Source organism: Alligator mississippiensis, chromosome 2, assembly GCF_030867095.1.
Source record: "Alligator mississippiensis isolate rAllMis1 chromosome 2, rAllMis1, whole genome shotgun sequence".
Taxonomy (NCBI): Eukaryota; Metazoa; Chordata; order Crocodylia; family Alligatoridae; genus Alligator; species Alligator mississippiensis.
Window position 1 is genome coordinate 237149336 of NC_081825.1, and position 21077 is coordinate 237170412.

A 21077-nucleotide genomic window follows, 5' to 3' on the forward strand; every position below is an offset into this window, starting at 1 on the left:
AATATTATGAAAATAAAATATAAAACTTAAGAACCAGCTTCAGGAGTAAACTGTTCTCTGGCAGGATTCTTGATGATGCTCCCCTTTTTTGGCAGAGATCATTTTTGTTTTCACATGGCACACACCACACATTTTGTCCCAAGGTAGTGGAGATTATTATTTTCTAATTCTGTTTATGAAATGCTGTTTAGGAAATTAGCTAATTTTTATTCTATTATTTGAACATGATAATCGACAGAACCAGGAAAACTTTGAACATGCACTGTATTCTAACAAATGTAGTCTATATAACATGGTATTCCTCAGCTTTTCATCTTTTTCCTTTAATTTTCTATTATAGATAACCATACTCAGGCCTTCAGTGGCATCCACCCAGTCTGCTTCTGAGAGCTTTCATTATGGCCACCAGCTAGAGAAGAGAGACCAGGACAGTCAGCCTATGGAAAACACTGTGGAACTTTCTTCTCCTAAGGAGAATTTTCTTGGATTGATAGTGACAGACAGTGCACTTCCAAATAGTGCCAGCAGACCAGATTTGGTGCTTCAGTTAGATCATATCAGCCAGGAGGGGCTTGGGAGAGAAGAACATGTCAAAGAATGTGTCAAATTAATAGAGTATGGCCAAAAGGATGTATTTGAACAAAATAGCAGGAGGCACAAAGAGGAAGACCCTGAACATCTCCCTATAAAATCTGAAGAAGAAAGGCTTCCCATCATTTCTGAGGATGCCATTGAAATACTAAGCAAAGGGCAGAATTCTCCTCCACTAGCAAACTCAAAATCTGTAGAGGAGGAACCTCCAGCCACTGTTGAATCTGCTGAAGAATCAAAGCCAAGGACTTCTTGCTTGGTGCCAAATCAAGATGCAGACCCTGAAGTTCTGAAATCAACAGGAGCTGAAAGGACAGATGTTGTTCCATCAAGAGTTATTGACCCATTTGCTGAGAGAGAAGGAAAACAAATAGTAGCAGTGCAGGAAAATGGTTTCCATGATAATGAGGAAAATGATCATGCTGAAGACTTGAAATGCCACCAAGTGGCGCTTACTACTTTTTTGCATCAGGAGGGCAAAAGAGAGAAAAATGCCCCAAGAAATGGAGAATTGTTTCATTGCATTTCAGAGAATGAGAGTTCTCATCAGTCCAAGAAAGACATAGCTAGATCACCCTTTGTGTTCAGGCAGAGTCGCATACCGGTTTTAGCACAAGAGATAGACTTGACATCAGAATCCACTTCTCCTGTGTCAGCAAAGGAAAAACTTCTCTTAAAGAAGGCACATCAGACAGACTTGGTCAGGCTACTTGTGGAAAAGAGACAGCTTAAATCCTTCCTTGGTGACCTCTCAAGTGCCTCTGATAAGTCACTGGAGGAAAAAGTGTCTGCTGCTCCTGTACCATTTTCTGAGGATGAAGTCTTATCCTCTTTTTCCAGACTGACACTGGACTCACATTTGGGCAAGCAAGGTGAGGATGGCTCTTTGTCACCCAGTAGCCCTCAGTCCAGAAAAAGCAAGATTCCAAGGCCAGTGTCTTGGGCTACTACTGATCAAGTCACCAGTTCAAGCTCAGCTCAGTTCTTTCCTCGGCCACCACCAGGAAGACCACCACCAAGACCTGGGGTAGAAGCCAGGTAATACAGGCAACCTAGAAACACTTTTTAAATATTTTACTTTAGAGTTGTTTGGAATAAGTTTGCAGTAAGTAAGCAGTGGCGATGGCCCAGACCTTCTGTCATTTGTAAACCCATTTCTTTTAAAAGTACTGTTTTTGAGTTATGTGAGAAATACCATGACTGGTTAAAAAGAACTTTAGCTTAAAAACAGATGTTAGACATTTGCAGTTCTTTAGCGTGTGACCGAAGGATGTCGCAGTATCCCTGCTGACCTCTCTAATAGACCAGCAGAATTTTAAAATGCTTGTCTATAGTTAAATCTGTATTCAGAACATAATTGAAAGTGACCTGATTTTAAGTAGTGCTTAAAAACTCACAAAACTCATTGAAGTCAATGAACCCATTAAAGTCAGTCAAGTGTAGGCCAATTACTCGTGGGCCCTTGTGGATAGGCAGCCATGATCCTGTTTCTTGTGTGTCTAGACTAGGGATGGACAAAATACGGCCTGCAGGCTGAATCTGGTCCACCAGGTGATTTCATTCAGCCTGAGGGCAGGTGCCTACCATTCTACTGTATCCAGCCTGGCCCTGGGCTGCTCCTGCTGTGCTTGTATGGGGCCGAGCCCTACTTACTCCCTCAGGACAGCACATAATGTGTTACCACCCTCGCCCACGGGATGGCCCTGACTCCCGGCCCCGCAGGTAGGCAAGCAGCGGCAGCAGGCAAAGGAAGGGTGGTGGTGGTGGATGAGCGGAAATAGTGGCAACAGTGGCAGTGGTGGCTTTGGTGAGTGGGAGGGAAGCAGTGGTGGGTGGGAGTGCAGCGGCAGTGTGGGGCTCACACCAGTTCCCCAGGCCCAGGGCCGGTAGTGGCCTAGGGTGGGGTGGCAGGAGCACAGAGCTTGGGCTGGTGGGGGCTCAGGGTCCGCCTGGCTCCATTGCATGGTGCTCCCTGGGGCTCGCATGCAGTTCCCGGGTTTTCCACCTAAGCTGTGTGCCTCTGGGGACAGCCCCATACGATGGAGCCAGTGGCCCAGCCCCTCGCTGCCATGTGCGGGTCACAGGGAATGGCGAAGAGCTTTGTGCTGTGCAACTGGTCTGGTTCCAGCCCTCTCCCTGCTGCACCCCATTACCTGCACTATTGGCTTCATCATGTGGGGCTTCATCATGTGGGGCTACCCCCCGTGGCACAGGACTTGGGTAGAGAATCCTGGAACTGCATGTGAGCCCCATGTGATGGAGCCAGCAGCCCAGCCATGTGCCATCCTGGGGCTTGCTGTGACTGTGTACCTCCAGGGGGTTCCACCTGCTGTGGGCCATGAGTGCCCCAAGGGCCTGTTGCCTGCTGCTGCCATTGGCAGCAGGGGCTGTGTGTAAGGGTGGGGGGGGCTGTTTGTGTACACGTGTTTGTTTCTTTCTGTTTTGGCTAAATCAGAGAATTTATGATTTTTAAACAGAGAAAACCAGGATCCCTGGTGAGCAGTAGTGGAGAAAGTAGAACCAAGTTGTGGAAATAATTTCACTTAATTTCTTTTAAAGGTTACGCAGGTACAGAGTCATTGGGAGTAGCAGCTCGGACTCGGACCTTATCTCTCGTCTGGCTCAAATCCTTCAGAATGGATCTCAAAGACCAAGGAGTTCCACCCAGTGTAAGAGTCCAGGATCTCCACATAGCCCCAAAACACCACCCAAAAGCCCTGTCATCCCCCGACGCAGCCCTAGTGCCTCCCCTAGGAGCTCTTCTTTACCCCGTACTGCCAGTTCTTCACCATCCCGGGCTGGGAGGCCTCACCATGACCAGAGGAGTTCATCCCCACACCTTGGAAGGAGTAAATCACCTCCTAGCCATTCAGGCTCCTCATCTTCTAGGAGATCCTGCCAACAAGATCACTGCTGCAGTAAACCAAGCAAGAATGGTCTGAAAGGATCTAGCAGTTCTTACCACCACTCCCCAAACACTAAAACCCCGACAGGGAAGAGCAAATCCACCAGTAAACTTAGCAGATAGGAACTGGGCCTTGACAGGTGTAAAAGCCTCCTTCTAAATCTGATGCATGTTATGTCTGTGTACTGTGTATTTAAAAAAAATCAAAAAAAAATCAGTGTTGAATCCTCGCTTTCAAAAGAAAGTTACCATATAATAAATTCCTTATGACAAGACATACTGTATAAATGAGTGGCCAGGCATTGCCTAAAAACAGGCAGCAAGCAGATCGAGGGGTGGGTTAGGGAGGGGGGGAAGAGGACAGAGAAGGAATGTCAGGACAGTCGAAGATACGTGAAACTTTTAAAGTTAAAAATATCTCTAAGGTGAGTGTTTTAAAACATTTTTTTAAAAATTATTTATTTTTATTTTGCTTAGCTAGGAGAGTTGGCCTAATTATTTAAGGCCTGTCTCAAAAGAATATGTAACAGAACCTGAAACATGAGTTTTTATTTCTACATTGACACCACCACCTCTAAGACAGCGACTGCTCAGGCCTGTATTTGTAGTTTTAAATAAGCACGTTATTTGGACAGCTGATATTTCTGATTTGCATATCTTTTCAGTGTTAGGCTGTGCACGTCTTTTTCCAAGTCAACTCAGTGCCCCTCCCATTCTCCCTCTCCCGTGGCACATATTTCCCTACCTAAAAAAATAACAAATGTTACCCCTTCTTTTACATTGATGACATTTTAAAAATGAATTTTAGACTTCCCAGAAGAGTTTTTATAGCAATATTTTGCAGGGCATTAAGAACTTTATCTTAAATTGTACTAACTTTGCCTTCCAGCACCATATGCTCCCTCCTGGCGTGCATCCTGGAAGCAGTAATTCCAGTCTGAGATCTGGATGAAGGAAGGAAAAGTCTGCACCCCAGAGGATGGTTGCAGATTTACAATATTGTGCAGTATATGTTAGGTCAGGTGTGTGGTAACTGTTTACATGCTTATTTGCATACAAGAGAGTGCCCTTTTTCACATTAGTAATGGTACACTTAAGCCATTTGGCATTATTCACAATGTCACTCTCGACATCAAACTCAGAATAACAATGTTGAGGAGGAATTGAGACGATTACAAACTCTGATTAACATTTTACCTTATAATTCTAGTTCATAAAGATGAAATGTAGGTTGTTTTTAGGGCTAAAAGGCAAGTGCAGGATCTGTAAACTTTGGGGGCTTATAGTTGAGCAAATAGGCCTTCACTTCTGCCTCTTACAGGGTCTGTATGAGAATGTTTGGCATCAAAACCATAAAGAAAACAAATCTTAGACAACTTCCTTGGTGTCATTCTTGTCTTCCTCTTGCCCATATGTCTCTTTGAGAAGCTTTGCTTCATTGTCTGTGGAATAAAGTCCATGGTGTTTAATTGTCCCAAACAAACTTTATTTAATATCTCTTAATAATCACTCATGCTGTAGAGGATCATTGTAGGACACTTAGAGGTACAGCAGCTTTTAATACATTCAGAAATGGAATAGTAGGTCAGAATAGTAAAACTCAGAGGTGTAAGCATAAAAAAGATGCAACCAGCATCCCTAATACTATGTATCTCAGGGATGTTGGATGTGTGGAAACCTTGTTAGTTACTGATCTGCTTGCTGTAGTCATATGCCTCTTCAGCCAGCATCTATGCTTTTTATTTAACCTCTGTTTGCTGCCAAACTAATACCTTTGGATTCAAAAGGGAGTATTCCTTCTCTGAGCTAACACGTCTCTAATGCTGCATCAAAGCTGTCCTGGAGCTGCACTGAATTTCACTTGTTCTGTCTGACTGTGTTGGAATTTTTTTATTAACATGTATTTTGTTTCCCGTAAGTAATGTAGCACAGTGTGGAACCTTAATTTCATTCAGGTTTCAAGCACTACAGAGGAATGCAATAGGTAGGGTATACCTGCTTTTTTTGAAGAAACTGTACCATTGGAAAGGCCTATTTCTTTGTATTATATTGTATAATAGGTGCTATACTAATAATTGCATGTCCTCATGGTAAATTATATAATATAAATATTTATAAATATATATATATATATATACACACACACATATATATATATATATATATATACACACACACATACACACACATATATACATATGCTTATATAAACTCGCTTACTCTTTCTCATTCTTCATTTGTAATTTATGGACCATAACTGATGCAGTTCTGATTCTGTTGTGCGCCTGAATCTCTTGACATTGCATCTCCTGTTTCCTGAAAACAGTTGTCTGGCATGCACAAAGTCTAACAGCCATCACGCCTCAGTATGGGATTGAAGGGTTGGTGATTTCTCAGCAAGCCAGTGTTTTGCCTTGCAGCATTTCCTTTTTATTTATAGTTTTGTGCTTGTGTCTGTATGTGAAACAGGAACAGCAACTCAAAGGTACTGTATCTTTGATTCCAAGATAGGATTTGTGATTACTGGTTTTTATTTTACCATGTGAGTTTTTCATCTCCAATATTCCTTATGACACAGGAGCAGTGCTAATTAATGAATATCTAACAGATAAAAATGACAAAAAAAAATCAATCCCTTTATGATTTCCTAACTTATTTATTTCTGGTACACAGTAAAAAGAGTTGTATCCCAAAATACATATCTTTCCCCAGGGCCTGCATATACTGGTTCCTAATGCAGCTCATGTTTTTCCCCATTTTTTCTGAAGAGCATTCACTGTGGTCTTTAAGATCTCTTTCTTTCACTGAGGTTATTTTTGCCATGGACTTTAGTGGGGGCAGTCCAGGCTTTACAGCCTTCCCCTATATGGAAATTAAAGTGTTTCAGGATCCTGACATAGTGGTGTCCAGAAACAGGCAATCACCATTATTGTAGGAATAACTTGTTTTAGCAGTGACGAGAAACATAATATAAACATAATATCTAAAGAAGCTTTCCTACCGTCTTCTCGAAACTAAAGATACCATTGCTGCACATTATTCCCAAAACCCCAGAAAACGTAGGTGTTGTCAAAATACATTAGTACACTTGCACTTCCTGCCAATGACAAGAGTGGAAGTAGGTCAGACTGGGGATAAAAGTTAAAACCAGTAATGATACTCATGGTTATTTCAGTACAAGGCATGGAAAAGAATAACATATTACCTGGTAGTGGCATACTACAGATTTGAGTTACCAACACTGATTCAGTAGCTGGTTAGAAAGCCATTGGATTGCTAATGGAAGCAACATTACATGTTTATTCTATCCTATCCTGTACTCTTCCCCCTCACTTTTCTACTTTCTGGATTATGTGGTACCTTTTTGCCCCATTAAGTTCACAAAATTTAGTATTATGAACTAATTTAGCCATTAGCATATGAAACTGTAATAATAATCAAGCCTTATATCATTGTTACCCTTGTAATATTTTAGGGGCCTCTCTCATCATCAAGAACCCTATAGAGAATTAATGCCAGCAATTTAAACATTATTATTATGCATTTAACTCCAATTGTTAAAAAAATAAAAGGATAAATCATTGGTCACTTTGCAAACTGAGTAAATGGCTTTGTGGAGGGGACCTATGCAAGACAGAGATTCCTTTCTAGGTTTCAAAACAGCTATAGTCTATTCTGCATAGGCTGCAGTAGTTTACACACAGTTCTTAGCCTTTGGAACTATATGGCTCATGACACCCCCTCCTTCCATTATAATCTCCAGTTATGTAGAAGGAACTGCCATGGAGCTGTGATATACAAGTCTTGAAGGTTCCTTCTGCAGAATTTCTCTTTAATGTCTCCCATGTGCTCCTAAACTGTGGCAATTCTCCTGATGTTGGAGGTGTTTCTACCCACATGAAGTCTAGGCAGAGGACAGAATTTGTCCCTTCCTGAATGGCCAGTGCTTTGGAGCATTTTGATACAGCTGTCAGTATGGGCCCCTTAATATATTAAGTACAATAAAATCCAACAGCATATGAAACTTCACTCCCAAACAACAGATTTTTGTGCTGCTGTTTTGTACAACTGAGTGTGTTTAGTTTACAGTCTTAAAAATGTACACTAATATTAGTAAAATCTTTTAATGGTATAAATTGACAGTGTTTCTAACTATAAGAAAAATCCTGCCCTAACCTGAAGAGGTATATGTTGTGCTAGAGTTGACAGAGAGCATTGCCACTAGAGCAGGATAGGATGGCTTAAGGTGGGCGTGGGTAATATGCTGCTAGGTTCACACTGCTGCTCTAACAAAAGAGTGTTTGGCCCTACCACAGTTACAGGCTGGAGGTCCCAATAGTTGGCAGTCACCTTTGGGAACTTGCAGAACAGAATCTGCCCATGTTGTTTGCATGGGTGAGAAGCTTTTAATGCCTACTCCTCACAGAACACTCATGTGCCACAGGGCAACATCGTGTCCATTGTGTTTTAGGATGTGCTTGAAACCACTTCTAATCAAGATCTGAGTTCTGAGAGCTGCATTGCTTCCATAGCTTAGGGTTATGTGAAGTAAACTATATCAGGGGAGATATTAAACTTGATCTTTTGAAGGTAGTTCATAAAAGTGTGTGGGAATGGCTTCAGTCATTGCTTCTTTGTTCATTAGACTTCAGCTGCTAAAGTTATTTGAGGCCTTAGTGTACTTTCATTTATTCTAAATTCCTCTTCGAACTTACCAGTCTTCAGCCCTGGCATAATTCCATCACTGGCCGTCTTCCAAATGACAGGCCTGATCCTACAATCCTTTCTTGGGCAAAATTCTCATATTCCTTCTACATTGTGTGGAAATGACTGGGCTGTAATGCTGCTAAGAGTGTAATTATTTTCCTGTAAAGAAGAATGTGGGCAAGGCTAGACTGTATACTACATTATTTTTCCTGTAAACATGTGGCCTTTTCCATAATGAATTGTTCCTTTTTGCCACTGTACTAGAGACATGACTTTTGGTAGCAGTGTCAATATAACAATGAAGAACTGCCAGAGGATGATTATTTCAGTTTCTAAAAAGTAAGTTAGGGGTAAAGAACCAGATGCGTGCCTATATTTTTAAATATATTTCTTTCCTTTTGTTTCACCTAAAAACATTGTTTTTACATTTCCTTGTTGTGACGGACTGAACCTTCCAAAAATGAATTGGAGGAATACACCAATTGGTTTCCTGTCACTAGTGTATAAAATAATACTCTTGTTTTCTTACAAAGCTAATCTGTGAGGAGGTGCTGAATGTCCTCACCTTCTGTTGACTTCAGTGAGAGAGGGCATTCACCTTGCAGGACTGGGCACAAAAGGTACACTTTATTGTTCAGATGACTAGTTCTTCATCTATGCTTCCACTATCCACAGTTGGCAGCCTGGAATTTAACCAACCTGTAGCACCTAATCATGTCTCCTGTATTTAATGGTGCTGAAAGATTTGAATGGTCCTTGCTATTACCACAACTTGTAGAGCAGTACCTAATCCTTTCTTGCACCTCTTTGGGGCATACACAAGGGATGCATCTACAAGTTGCCCTACGTCGCTATAGTGATGCACTGTGGCACACTACGGTGACATAGTGATCACACATGGGTCTACACATGATCAGCAGCTACATCACTGTAGTGGTGTGCTCCCGTTTTAGTACACTACTACGGCGACGTAGTGGCTAAATCAAATCGTGTGCTGTGCGCATGGCACAGTACAAGCAGTTACTGCTCCATGCCTTAGTACTTCCAAAAGGAAGTACTAAAGCACAGTGCCATAGCAACATTGCCATATGGCAATATGTAGATGCATAAATAAACTAGACAGAGAACTTTGCTTTTAGTTAGATTGCATTTGCAATTTTCAGTAATCAGTAACTTTGGAAAAGGGACAGAGGTTCATTTTTTTGCTGAGAATGACATATAAGGACAGGTCTTATGGACCATGGGTCTTAAGATAATGCATAGGTACATACAGTTTACTTTACATGTTCTTGCCATCCTACCTGAAGATCAGTCTTACTTCCTCCCTACCTCCCCCGCCATAACCTTTGAAAAAAAAAGCCAGTGAAATGAAGGTGAGTGAATTGTGCAATGACGTCCTAAGTTTATTTAGCATGCTTTCTGAAGCAGAGGTGTTTGTATGATCACAATGACAACATGTTTTAAATCATTTGACTTTATCTTACTATTAGTAGTCATATCTTTCTTTAAGAAAAAAATATGTTTATTATCTTTAGGTCCTGTATGTTAACTTGGTGACTACACCATCAATTCAGATTTTAATTGAGTTTGTTTTTCTTTCATCATTAATAACAAAGTGTCTCCTAACAGCAATGGCAAAACCCCTTTATTTGAGACCCTTGCAATGTGGTTTTCAGTTGCCGCTTGCTTTCCAAAATACTTATTATGTATGTGGGACAATTGTGGGAATGACAGATGTCCTTCTGGGAAAGCTCTTGATTGAGAGATGGGATATATTCATAAATAGTCATGCAGGTATGAAAGAAAATTCTGAACAAAAAGTTTAGGCATGGATTTGAACTTTCTCAAGATTCCATGGTATTGGGAGCCTCTGCTTTGGTTCAGAATTCATCTTTCATTAGGGCTGCGGAATAACATTGACCTTAAATATAGCACTTTTAACTGCTAATGCCAAAATAAATGTCTTGCTTATGCACACATGAATTTGTGGTTTCAGATGTTTTGCCTCTTAGGCTTTCACCAGTACCTTTTTCCAATAGACTTTGGTTTATGTAGTATATTTTACTACAACTTCTATTATTCCTGCCTACATGTACCTTAGGTCCTGGGCTTGTCTTTCTGTTCTCCAACAGGTAAAACTCTTATTGAAGTCAACAGAAGTTTCTGACTTTAGGGGCTGAAGGAATGGACCTATTCTGCAGACATTATATTTACAGTTACGGTTATTTTATCAGAAAAATTAGTATTTGTTTTGTGGTCGCAGTGCAGGTTCTTGCTTTTCTTGTATTGTAGCAAATATTGCTGTGAAGCAGCCATGTTGTGGCCAGGCATGCAGTCTTTTCTGAAGTATCACAGATGAACTCCTCGCATGAGGTGCTGACCATCCACAACTCTAGTAGAAGTTATTGTGAGTTGCAGATGTTTATCTCCTTTTGGGACCAGTTCATCTGGGACCTGACCAGTACATACATGTTCTAAAGTCAGGAAAACATGCATCTCCCATAAAGTACAATGTGATGGGCCTAATCTTTCCACATCTCAGCTCTCCTAAACCCACATCTGCTGCATAACAGAACAAGATCATCATGGTTTGACACCAAGAGAATACTTTTTTCTTTGATTTTCAATTTTACAGAGACCCCTTTCCTCTTTCTGACAGAATTGCAGGATTAGTTGTCCAGCAATCTTCCCTGCACTCTATAACTTTCCTGGCTAGGTGGCAAGATTCTGAAGTCTTCCTCTGACTTCTGATTCTTCCATTGAATCAACCCAGAGACCAGCTGCTATGCAGTTGCTGGCAGCTACTAATTTTTCAACTGCTTTCAGACCAGTATTCAATTCAATAAATTAAGGAAATCACCAGCAAAGCTTTGAGATAAGTGCTGAACTTTGGAATCTGTGAACTGATGGCTGCTTATTGAAAATCTCTGGGCAATACCACATACCATGAAAATCTGTACAGTAACTAAAAATAAAATGTTAATTGAATATGATAAAAATATTTACTTAAGGATAAAATCTATGGTGTAACTCATTTAGGTGGAAACTGTTCCCATATGGTATTTGTTACCACTGTGAGTGGCAAGTGTTGAGAGTTCTCCAGGCTTTTTTCCCCTTCACTCATGTCCCCCTCCCAACCACATCCTCTCCCACCCCCCAGGAAAATTTTATATAAGCCATTATTTTTCTTTTTTTAATTTTGCTCAGGCATTCAGGAACATAAGGTATCGGCAGAAGAGCTATTGCCCTTGTAATGGTCATTTGTACATAAAGGTATAATTATTTATTTTTTCCATTTGTACCATATCAAGGCTTTGTACAATGTTTTAAGTTCTGTTTTGAAATTATTTTGTATTTTATTTTTATAAACTGGTTCTAAATAAAATATTCATTCAGCATGCAAAACTTCAATCCTTGATTACTTTTCCTGTTTTATAAAGGTCTGGATGAATTTTTTTTTTCTTGACCATATTTCTTGACTATTATAATTTGTACTTATAAATGGAGAGCTGTACTAGTTGTGGTATACTCCCCCCACTTACACAGAAAGATGAAAATGAGACATTGCTGGTACTACAACAAGCAAAAGTGAGAGGTCTGTATTACAAACTAGAGTGACTGGATCACATGGCTCATACTGATTCAGCAGTCTGTTACTTTTAAGTTACAGTAGTAAGAGACACTTTGCTCTCGTCACTGCCCTGTTTCCTCTTTCCAACAGCAGCTGAGCCTTTAGACTCTTGAGCAATTTGCAGTACTGGGATGTGCAGTATTACCAAGCCACTGATTAGAACAATCTTAGGTTTATTACCCCCCCTTCTGCAAACTTGTTTGGTGAGATGGGTACAGGTTGGCCACCATCAGCATTAGTGGTTATGTTTTCCAGTACCATGCATGCATTTCTCTCTAATTGTTTGAAAGTACTGCTCTGTTCATTGAAAATCTTACAATTGCAATGTAAGTCCATAAGAGGAGAGAGAAATTCCATCAATTCTGTTGCAGCTTTATTACTATCTAGGTATGCAGTACTAATGCCAGGCTAGATGAGGCAAATCAAGTGTCTAATCCTGCTTCCATTAATGGGAGCACTGCCAGTGAATTCAATTTCCTGTAGCTGGGACAGGTTTCACCCATTTTTAATGTAAACAGATTAAGTAATTTCCCACAACAGAAAACATGAATCAAGAATTCATTTAGTCAATAACACTCCCATAAAACTATATTTGGTCTTGGTTTAAAAGCAGGAAGGAATTTAACATGCTTCAGGAGGAAGGATACATCTATTACAGGCCCAGATAAATCAGTAGATCAGATGGGTGTGGAAGGGAGCAGCAGCTTTGATGTATGACAATGGAGATCAAAATACTAGAACTGGATAGCTCAGTGAGCTAATTTATAGCCCCTTCACTGCTTAACTTGGGTTAATTTGAACTTGATCACAAGGAAAAGATTTTGGTTCCAACCCTGGCCCTTGATAAATGTTAACTAAATGGCACACTTGCTAGCCTATGCTTAAAAGAGATCCAGCAATGGAATAAGGAAGCTGCAACAGGTAAAGGTTGAGGTGAGCAGTTGCTAGCCTGTTTTGTTTATAATCTTCAATGCCAAGGAGGCCCTTGTCCACCCATTCTATTCACTGGGCTTCAGGGGGTGCAGCACTTGATTCAGGAGCATTAACTACTTCTCAGTTAAAAATCCAATTGTCCATAGCATAGACTCGCACTTCAATATGAGAAAAGCATGATGTACGTTCAGGATAGGCTCTCCCCAGAAACAGTGCAAAGAGAGCAAGTTCAGAAATTAAACCGTTGGAGAAATGGCCTCAAAAGAATGGTGAACAGGTAAGAATTAGCTATTGTAGCCTGGACCAGCTAGAGCCACTGTCTGGAACACACTTCACTATTCTAACTAGACTGTCACATCAGCATTGGCCAAGAGACCATAACACAAGTGCAGGCTGCCTTTCTCAGTTAAAAGGAAAATGAACAAAAATGAGAGAACACCGAGTAAATGCCTAGTCAGGTAGATAGGAATCCTATGTTACTCCTAAGCAATGGGAAACTTCTTATGCAACAACCAGATTTTGCCAGTTTAAAAATAAAAATTGGTAAGATTGCTGCATGTACTGCCTGTTTGTAAGAGCTACATTTCCTAAAAGCCAAAGCTTTCCATTATGAAAGGAATATACCTTATCCTAATTGCAATGAAAAATGCACTGTCCATATGACATTGTGAGCTTTTGAGAAATTTGCATGCAATATACTATGCTGGCAGGAAAGAACACTCATTAGCAATATTTTCACTTTGACTCAGCTGGTAATTAAACAGCAACTGGCAGGTCTTTTAAAAAAACTGTATTAACAGGTAGTAAAGTTAACCTTGAAGGGGATTAAGAACATCAGAAGAAAAGAGAAGCCAATGAGCCAGGGAAAGTAACACAATAATCTCCAAAGGTGATGTCACGGCAGTCCTAACTTCAAATATTGCTAAACATTGCTGATGTTTCGCATGTACCCTGGTAGAGAGATGCTTGCTTTGTGCTGGTATGGCACAAGTTAACCCTTCTTTCAACCACCGATTTATTCTTTAGAAGAAAGGGGAGTAACAGAGCAGTGACTGCTGGGGTAAGGAGCGTTACTGAATAGCAAATTGCTTTCCCCTTGCCCTCTTTTTGTAAAATAGTAGGTGGAAGAAATGGCAGCCAGAGAATTTGGATGTGATATATTCCTGCTACTTATATTTTTCCAGCTGTTTTGTTCATGTCTTGGGTGATGTGGTTTTTCTTCAGTAATACTGGAGATTCAGCCCTGCTTGAATCAAAGTGTTTGTGAGTACGATCAGACCCTGTCAGGATGCTTGCACAGGCTAGAAGGCGAGATCTGCCTAATGCTCACCTTGAATTCTTTTCATAGGCTTTAATTTGTGGATGCTGCTTGGAACTCTCTTAAAGAAGAGTCTTTGCATTACTCCTCCTTATTGTTGGCACCCTTAGCAGCATTTAACTTAAAAGGACTTTGTTGGCCTGCAGTTATAACAGGCCATTTCCCTAAACCGCAGAACATTCAGAACTGACTGCAAAAATACTACCTTCTTACTCCACAGATCCTTGTGCTCCATCAGGCAGGAGAAACAGAGTTGGATTCAAGTCCCTCTGTGTATCATCTGTGTTTGCTAATTTCCAGTTACAGGATCCATTCCTTTTTGCTTATGCAAAGTAACACTGTAGGCACAATTAGACCTGCAGAACTCGCTTGTATTGGTGATACCTGAGAAGAAAAAGAGCCTAACTGATATTTCAAATCATAGCATACAGCCACAGGATGAGAGAGATTACAGAGTTATTTTTGTTTTCCATTGGGACATTACAAAAATAAACAATGTACCTTTGCTCTTTTTACAGTCACTTTTTAAAGTAGGCCCATACTAACTAGAATATTTCCTGTTACATGGCTGTGGTTTTTCTTATTTTAATACTCAACCAAATGAAGTCATCCATTAATTTTGCTTTTTCCATCAGGATAAATAACTCACAGTTCTCCTCTGCTTCTATTTGACTTCAAGGGTCCTCCAAGCCTCATGCACAGGTACAGGATATGGTATTCCTAAACCATTTCAGACAGATACGAGTTAGCATTTAGGAGTTCCTTTCTCTTTAGACTCCCCCTGGGGATATAGTTAAGAGAATGGAAGATCTTTAGATAAATCCTTAGGAAGAAGGAAGGCTTCTTCAAGAGCCAGGAGAGAGGCTTGGCTCTGCTGAACCCTAACACCCTTTGCAGCACATCTACACTTAGTTCTGGATAGCGCAGAACATCAGTTAGGGCTGCCCCTTTGTCATCTCAAATGTTACGGCACTTGGTCCCAGCTTGGATTTACTGAAGACAGAGATTGATGATAACCTGTAATTGCAAGTATTGCTTCATAGTGTGAAAAAGTTTCATTCATTATATTTGATACACTTTTCCTCAAGATATCTGACAAATAACTGCCTTCACTTTTATTTCATTAAAGCAAAATGCTTCTGCAGGGAAAGTGTATTTGAGGAGCTGTACTGAACAGTGACCAGATGGAGCAATGCTAGATGAATGATAAGTAGCAGGATGAGGGATCAGTGGTCTAATTCTATGCCATCCCCAGAGCAGGTAAAGCTGCCAAACCCCTTGTGATGCTTTGCACAGCCTAGGTTTAAGAAATTAGAAACACATCCAGTAGTTAGAAACAGCAGATACTAAATTTAAAGTCAGTTATTTTTGCAGTTGGATTTAAAGAACAAGCAAACAACTACACAGCAACTTGTATAACAGATTACACTCCTGCTATTCAGTAACTGCTCTTACCTTTCACCCTACTTCATCATGCCTTTTATTTTCAAAAGGTCACATTGAGTGAAAGAGGATACAGACAAGTGTCTTGGTCAAAATAATTTTGATTTTTTTTTTTTTTAAAGTGGAAGATGGTGAAGAGAACAGCAGACAGACAGTAATCAACTGCAACACTTAAGAGTTAAGAAATGGGAGACTTGTAGTTAGTGTTTAATGCCACCTACTGTAAAACTTTTCCCACTGGGAAAAAAAAAAAGAGTGGGAGGCAAGTCCAGTTTGCTCCATCAGGCTGGAGCAGAACATAAAACAGCACCTCTAACACCACAGTCACTATTACATGTATTCAAGTTTTACACATCTGCAAAACAGAAATAGTAGCAGCCATTGGGATGTTCTTTCTTAATGGTTCTCAAAGGGGGTCTGGGAAACTCGGAAGGGCCTGGCTCTTGAGACATAGAGCTGGAACTGCAGCTGCTGCTTCTGCTGCTGCTTCCAGCCACCTGTGCTCTGCCCCTGTCCTCAGCTGGGGATATCTGGGGAGATGCAGGGCTCAGGTACCCAGCTGTGGTCTGAGTGGAGACAGTGGCATAGGTGGTTGGGCCCGTGTTGTTTTTCACGTAGACATTTTTTATAGCCACCAACGTGTGCGCCATGATGCTGAGGCTATTGCTGAGATCTTGTATGCCTTGCTGCAGCAGCCGAAGATTGTGGTTAACATTGTCAAAGCCAGACTGGATCACCTGCATCTGGGTCTGCTGCATCTGTATTAGGTCCTCTTCAGTAATTTCATTTTGGTCTGTCTGGGATCGGCCTTTTGTTTTAGCTTTTCCTTTCCCAGAGGAGCTGCCAGAAGATGACCCCAGAAAAGATAGTTGTTCCTGGCTGGGTGGAACCACAGCCATGTCCTCCAAGCTTTCCTCTGGCTCCACTACCTTCACTACTATTTCTTCTTTTAGGTTCATCTTGTCAAGACTGGATTGGTGAGATGGTCCGGGGTCCTCAGCAAACCCTAAGGACATGGCAGATGGGGAGGAGAGGGAGAGAGAAGTCATTAGATATCCTTGCTTCCACAATCAATTGTGCTTCTACCAGCCCAGCAAACCCTTATACCAAACCTTGAGCCAGGGTCATTTATTTGTAAGGGGACCCACACTTGTGCTTCCAAGGTGCTATGATGAAGAGGACTCCTTGCTTTTAGCACAGGGACTCTCTCCAGGCTGGGTGAGGAATTAAACATGCTCACAGGCCAACTTTGGCACAGGTCTCAGGCTGGGATCCCTTCTCTGCCTGCCCCCCACCACCCCCCATGCAGAAATGAAGCTGGTGGAGAGCTCTGCTGTGACAAGGGTTAGGGGCTTATCTCCTCTGCTGCTTCCCGAAGTAAGCCCTCACCCTGCGGCCCACCGCCTGGCCCAGACGGGCTCGGGCCCTTCCCGCAGGCGCCTGCTGGTCCGGGAGAAGGGGGGTGAGGCAGCACCGACAGTCCCTCAGGGGCCCGAGCGCCGGCCGGCTGCAGCCCCCTCCCGCCGGGGACTCACCGAGGTCCAGCACGGAGGCGCCGGGCAGGTCCAGCGTATCGATGCCGCCCACGATGGGCACGGCCTCGGCGGCAGCGCCGGACAGCAGCGAGGCGTAGACGCGGGGCGCGGGCGGGTGCTCGGGCGGCGCAGGCGGCGGGCAGTCGTCGGGGTCGAGCAGCAGGCCGAGGCCAAGGCCGAGGCCGAGCCCGAGGCCGGGCGGCGGCGGCGCGGGCGGCGGGAGGCGGCACAGCTTGCTGCGGTCGCGGCGCTTCAGGTCCCGCCAGCGCTTCTTGAGGTCCTCGACGGCGCGCGGGCAGGCGGCCACGGGGTTCACCTTGTGCCGGATCAGCTCCCACACGCGCCGCTTCTGGCCCGGCGACGCTCGGCCTGGCCCGGCCGCGAACAGCAGCTGCTCGTGCTTCAGCACCTGCTCGATCAGCACCTCCGTCTCCGCCTCGTTGAAATTCGCCTTGCGCCGCTTCGGCGAGTCCTCTGCCATCCTCCGCCCGCCGGCCCCGGCCCCGGGCCCGGCCCCCGCGCGGGAAGCAAAGACCGCGCATGAGAGGAAAAGACGCGCGAGCGCCGCGCACGCGCCCCGCGCCCCGCGTGTTGACATGGGGGGGGGCGCAGGCCCCGCCCCTGGGCCAGGGCTGCGGCCGCGCGCCGTGACCCCGCCCCCGCTACTTGGCGCCCGGCGCTGCAGGCCCCGCCCCCTCCCGGCGTCCTCCCGCGCGGTCCCGCCCCGCCACTCCCCTTCCCTCCCGCTGGCGCGTGTCCCCGCGCCCCGCGCTCGCCCGCTCTGCCCCGCCCCGCCCCCCCGGGAATGGCGGCCGCGCTGGAGCTAGTGCTGCGAGAGGAGGTGGCGCCCGGCGCCCTGGTGCACTGGCTCAAGCACGACCCCGGGCGCCGCTCGGCCGAGGTACCGCGGGTCCCGGGGAGGGGGCGCCGGCCCCGGCCCCGCCCAGGAGTCCCCCTGCTGCCCAAGGCCGCGCCGCGAGCCTGAGTCCACCCCCGGCGGGGCAGGGCCAGGCTGGGCTGTGGGGAGACGGCGCCCGCCCCGCCACTGCGTTGACACTTCCCGTGAGGCGGGAGGCCGTCTCGGCCCGCTGGGCTTGTGGGGGGAGGGAAGGGGCGGCCCCGCGGGCCCGGGTCTGTCTCCCCCTCCCGCCTCCCTTCACACGAAGCCTGGCCAGGGATTGTAGCCGCCTGCTGCGAGTGTGGGGCCCAGCGCCAGCTTCGTGGGAGTTGGGGAGTTACAGTCCTTGCCGCTCCACAGCAATTCACAGCTGCAGTTTGGGGGTCAATGGTGGCGGCTTGGTTGTCAGCGCTGGCGCCCAGCGGGGTGTGTGGGTGCGGGTGAGCTGTGCTTCAGTAACGTCTCCTATCAAACGGGCGGTTGTACCTCTTGGTAGCAGCTCAGACTGTCTCCCTTATTATGTAATGTAGATGAGGTGTATCCCCAGCTTCATGGGTCTTGATGACTGGAAGAGGCTGCTGCCTGACCCTTAAAAGTTGATCAGTTGTTCCTGTATCAAGCCCATTTAGCTGAGGGGGAAGCTGAGGAGCTGGAAGGGGTACTTGTTTTGCTCCAACCCACGTGGCAAGCTTGCATCTGAGCTAACAGAGCCCAGGTCTCCTGATTTTCCAGTCTTGTGCATTATTTCTCCGAAACATAACAGAAGAGCAGGGAGAGTGAGTTTGCCATGTTAGTCTGAAGTCAGGCAGAAGGTAGGGCACAGTGGGGCACCTTAGTTACAGGCTCACTTCTGCCAGTAGGACAGTGGAGAGAATAAGTGGCTTTTTAAAAAATCTGAGATGAGTCTTAAGTTTGGTGTAGTTGGCAACTGAAGTTTGTTTCTGCTCTCAAACGGTCCTTCCTTACCCCCACGATCCGTGCCCCTGCCAGAACAAATACGTCCAGCAAAGGAAGATTGTGATTCCTCCACCTTTTTTCCTAAGAAAGCTTTCCTTAAATACAGACCCTCTGCTCTCCTCTGAATATGTTGCTTTCTGTTTCACATGGGGAAGGATCACAAAGCTTTTCCCTTTTGAATAGGATCTAAGGGGAGAGTGCGAGTACAGTTGCTCTGCCATTAGTAAGAATATGAATGGCTGCCCCACAAAGTTCCAGCATTTTTGTTACAAACTTTGCCTACTTCTTTTGTGAGGAAAACAAATGTTATCTACTGAAAGACCAGCAGAACCTTTGTCCGTCGTTGCATGAAACAATTTAGGTTATGTTTTAGTGATATATAACAAACATTTTCCTGGCACTATTCTTAGATAATTTACAGGTGTTATGCTTTTAAGTTAAAGTTTAAAAGATGTTAAAGTTACATTTTTATTTAGTTTTCTTGATTGCAAGCTTTCTGCATCACAAACCTTATAGCAATCTGTATTTTCACTTCTGTGGTTAGTATGATTCCACTGAAATATAATCATGTAAATTTATGTATCGGACAGAGTAGAATCTCAGATTGGTGTACAAATGTTCATTCTTACAGCACCCCTATGAGGAAGCAAGTGGTATTAGCAGAGCACTGGGGCACGAAAAATTACCAACCATATGCATTATGAATTAATTTTGGTTATCAGTGTCTAGTGCCTTACATAAGACACCTAAAAAAGGCCTTATTTCAAACTGCAGATCATCTGTAGTGCTCTTATGCTAATGGGGACATTTGAACAAAATAGGCCCTGCTGATCTGCAATAGGGCAGCCAGATAAACAAAAGCATCCACTCCATATCTGGCCCAAAGTGGACTGAGGACTAGCTGTCAGATCTGGGAAGAGAATCAAGAACTCATCAATCTCGGTGGCTTGCTCTGACTATTAAACACACTTCTTCAAGCTAAAAGTATTAAAAACCCCTAATTACTTTTAATTTATGCCAGCAATTTGAAAGAGAAAAAAAATGATAACCCCTAGTTTTGGATATCTTTCATTAATGCTTTGTCCTCTTTTCTTGCAGGAGAACCATATCCATGAAAAGCTGGTATCTCTTAGTTTGCCTCAGAAAGACTTTGTGCCTTTCTTCTTGAATTTTTTAAGGGAGCAAACCGGTCAGATCCTGACCAATGGGCCTTCCACCCCTGCAAAAACACCGAATTCCAAGGCCCTTGGAAACTCTGCTGGCCGTGGGAGCCAAAGGAGAGGCTCAGAAAGGAGGGCAGGAAACACAACAGGGTCAAGCAGCAGCCGAATGCAGCTCTTTACCCAAAAAGGCTCTGCTAACTCCTGTTCCCCAGATACCAGCTTTGCCCCTTCTGCTGTGTCAGGTGGCTCTCCTGCATTTACTGGATCAAACCTGTCTAGCCCCAGCAGTGATTTCCCTAGTGTGGTCTCCAGTGTGAGCCCAAGCTTTGGTTGCAGCCCTGTATTTAACCACAGTGAGAGGCGCTCAGCTCAGAAGGCCAACTTGGGGAACTTTTTTGTGGCCATGCCAGAAGTTCAGCCGACAAGGCGAGGCAGAAGAAAGGGCAACAGCTCCACCAGTACCTCTAGCCGGCAGGTGGCTCGGGATCTTGGACGATGTCTTGCTGATGAGGAGGATGGGAAGAGTGATAACACTTCATGGAGTGGAGGGAGGAAGAAGCGCAATGAAGTGTTGGGTGTCTCTGCCAGTTCCCCACCTGATCAGCTGAACCTCAACAACTTGGAGGAGTTCCCACCCATGTGCGCTTCTTCTGGCTTCACAAAGTAAGAGCATCATTATTAACTGCTGGTCTATTTAGAAAAATAGGACAGGCTGTTTTCTGGGAGAGCTGAGACTATTGTCATAAAAATTTGAATACAAAGGATGCCATATCTGAAAATCAGGCCTCCGGAGTGTTTCACTTTTGAAAATATTAGGTGTCTGTAATGTATAGGTGTCTGGCACTTGGAGACCTTTATCTTGGGAAAACATCTTCAGGTTAATTCCTGGGATCTAGGGTTTCATGAGGAGGAGGAGGGATGATCTCTGCAAGATGGGTTTGCCTAGGAGGGTTTCCTGAATTTCTGATTCAAATAATAAGTTCCAAGTAGAGATGC

General features: G+C 44.0%; 3 protein-coding genes across 12 annotated transcripts in view; 2 read left to right on the forward strand and 1 right to left on the reverse strand.

Moving 5' to 3' along the window:
- Positions 1-11614, forward strand: part of TTBK2 (tau tubulin kinase 2) — a 222912-nt gene extending 211298 nt beyond the window's left edge. For 3 of the 4 annotated variants that reach the window (XM_019496582.2, XM_019496584.2, XM_019496583.2), the window contains 2 exons: positions 341-1629; positions 3151-11614. In XM_019496582.2, coding sequence (XP_019352127.1) covers positions 341-1629; positions 3151-3619 — 1758 coding nt within the window. In that variant the 3' untranslated portion in view covers positions 3620-11614. The remainder of the gene's footprint in view (positions 1-340; positions 1630-3150) is intronic. The other variant, XM_059722946.1, reaches the window with a different exon arrangement.
- Positions 11615-15541: 3927 nt separating this feature from the next.
- LOC106737612 (t-SNARE domain-containing protein 1) lies at positions 15542-17683 on the reverse strand. Its single transcript, XM_014595527.3, has 2 exons — positions 17064-17683; positions 15542-16534 (listed from the first exon to the last, which is right to left on the reverse strand). The coding sequence occupies exons 1-2, from the start codon at positions 17659-17661 to the stop codon at positions 15876-15878; spliced, it is 1257 nt and encodes a 418-aa protein (XP_014451013.2). The 5' UTR covers positions 17662-17683; the 3' UTR covers positions 15542-15875.
- A 125-nt stretch (positions 17684-17808) lies between these two features.
- CDAN1 (codanin 1) overlaps positions 17809-21077 on the forward strand; it is a 67492-nt gene continuing 64223 nt past the window's right edge. For 5 of the 7 annotated variants that reach the window (XM_019496588.2, XM_019496589.2, XM_019496591.2 and 2 more), the window contains exons 1-2: positions 17812-17964; positions 20017-20744. In XM_019496588.2, the coding sequence (XP_019352133.1) occupies positions 17869-17964; positions 20017-20744 (824 nt within the window). In that variant the 5' untranslated portion in view covers positions 17812-17868. Of the gene's footprint in view, positions 17965-20016; positions 20745-21077 lie in introns of all 7 variants that reach the window. The other 2 variants (XM_059722948.1, XM_014595526.3) reach the window with 2 other exon arrangements.

What these genes read in the sequence shown, in the direction of transcription:
- LOC106737612 (XM_014595527.3), bottom strand. Translation starts at nt 17,661, where the DNA reads ATGTCAACACGCGGGGCGCGGGGCGCGTGCGCGGCGCTCGCGCGTCTT. An exon ending in CGCCTCCGTGCTGGACCTCG is followed by an intron (nt 16,535 to 17,063) that starts GTGAGTCCCCGG and finishes CCATGTCCTTAG; the next exon opens with GGTTTGCTGAGGACCCCGGA.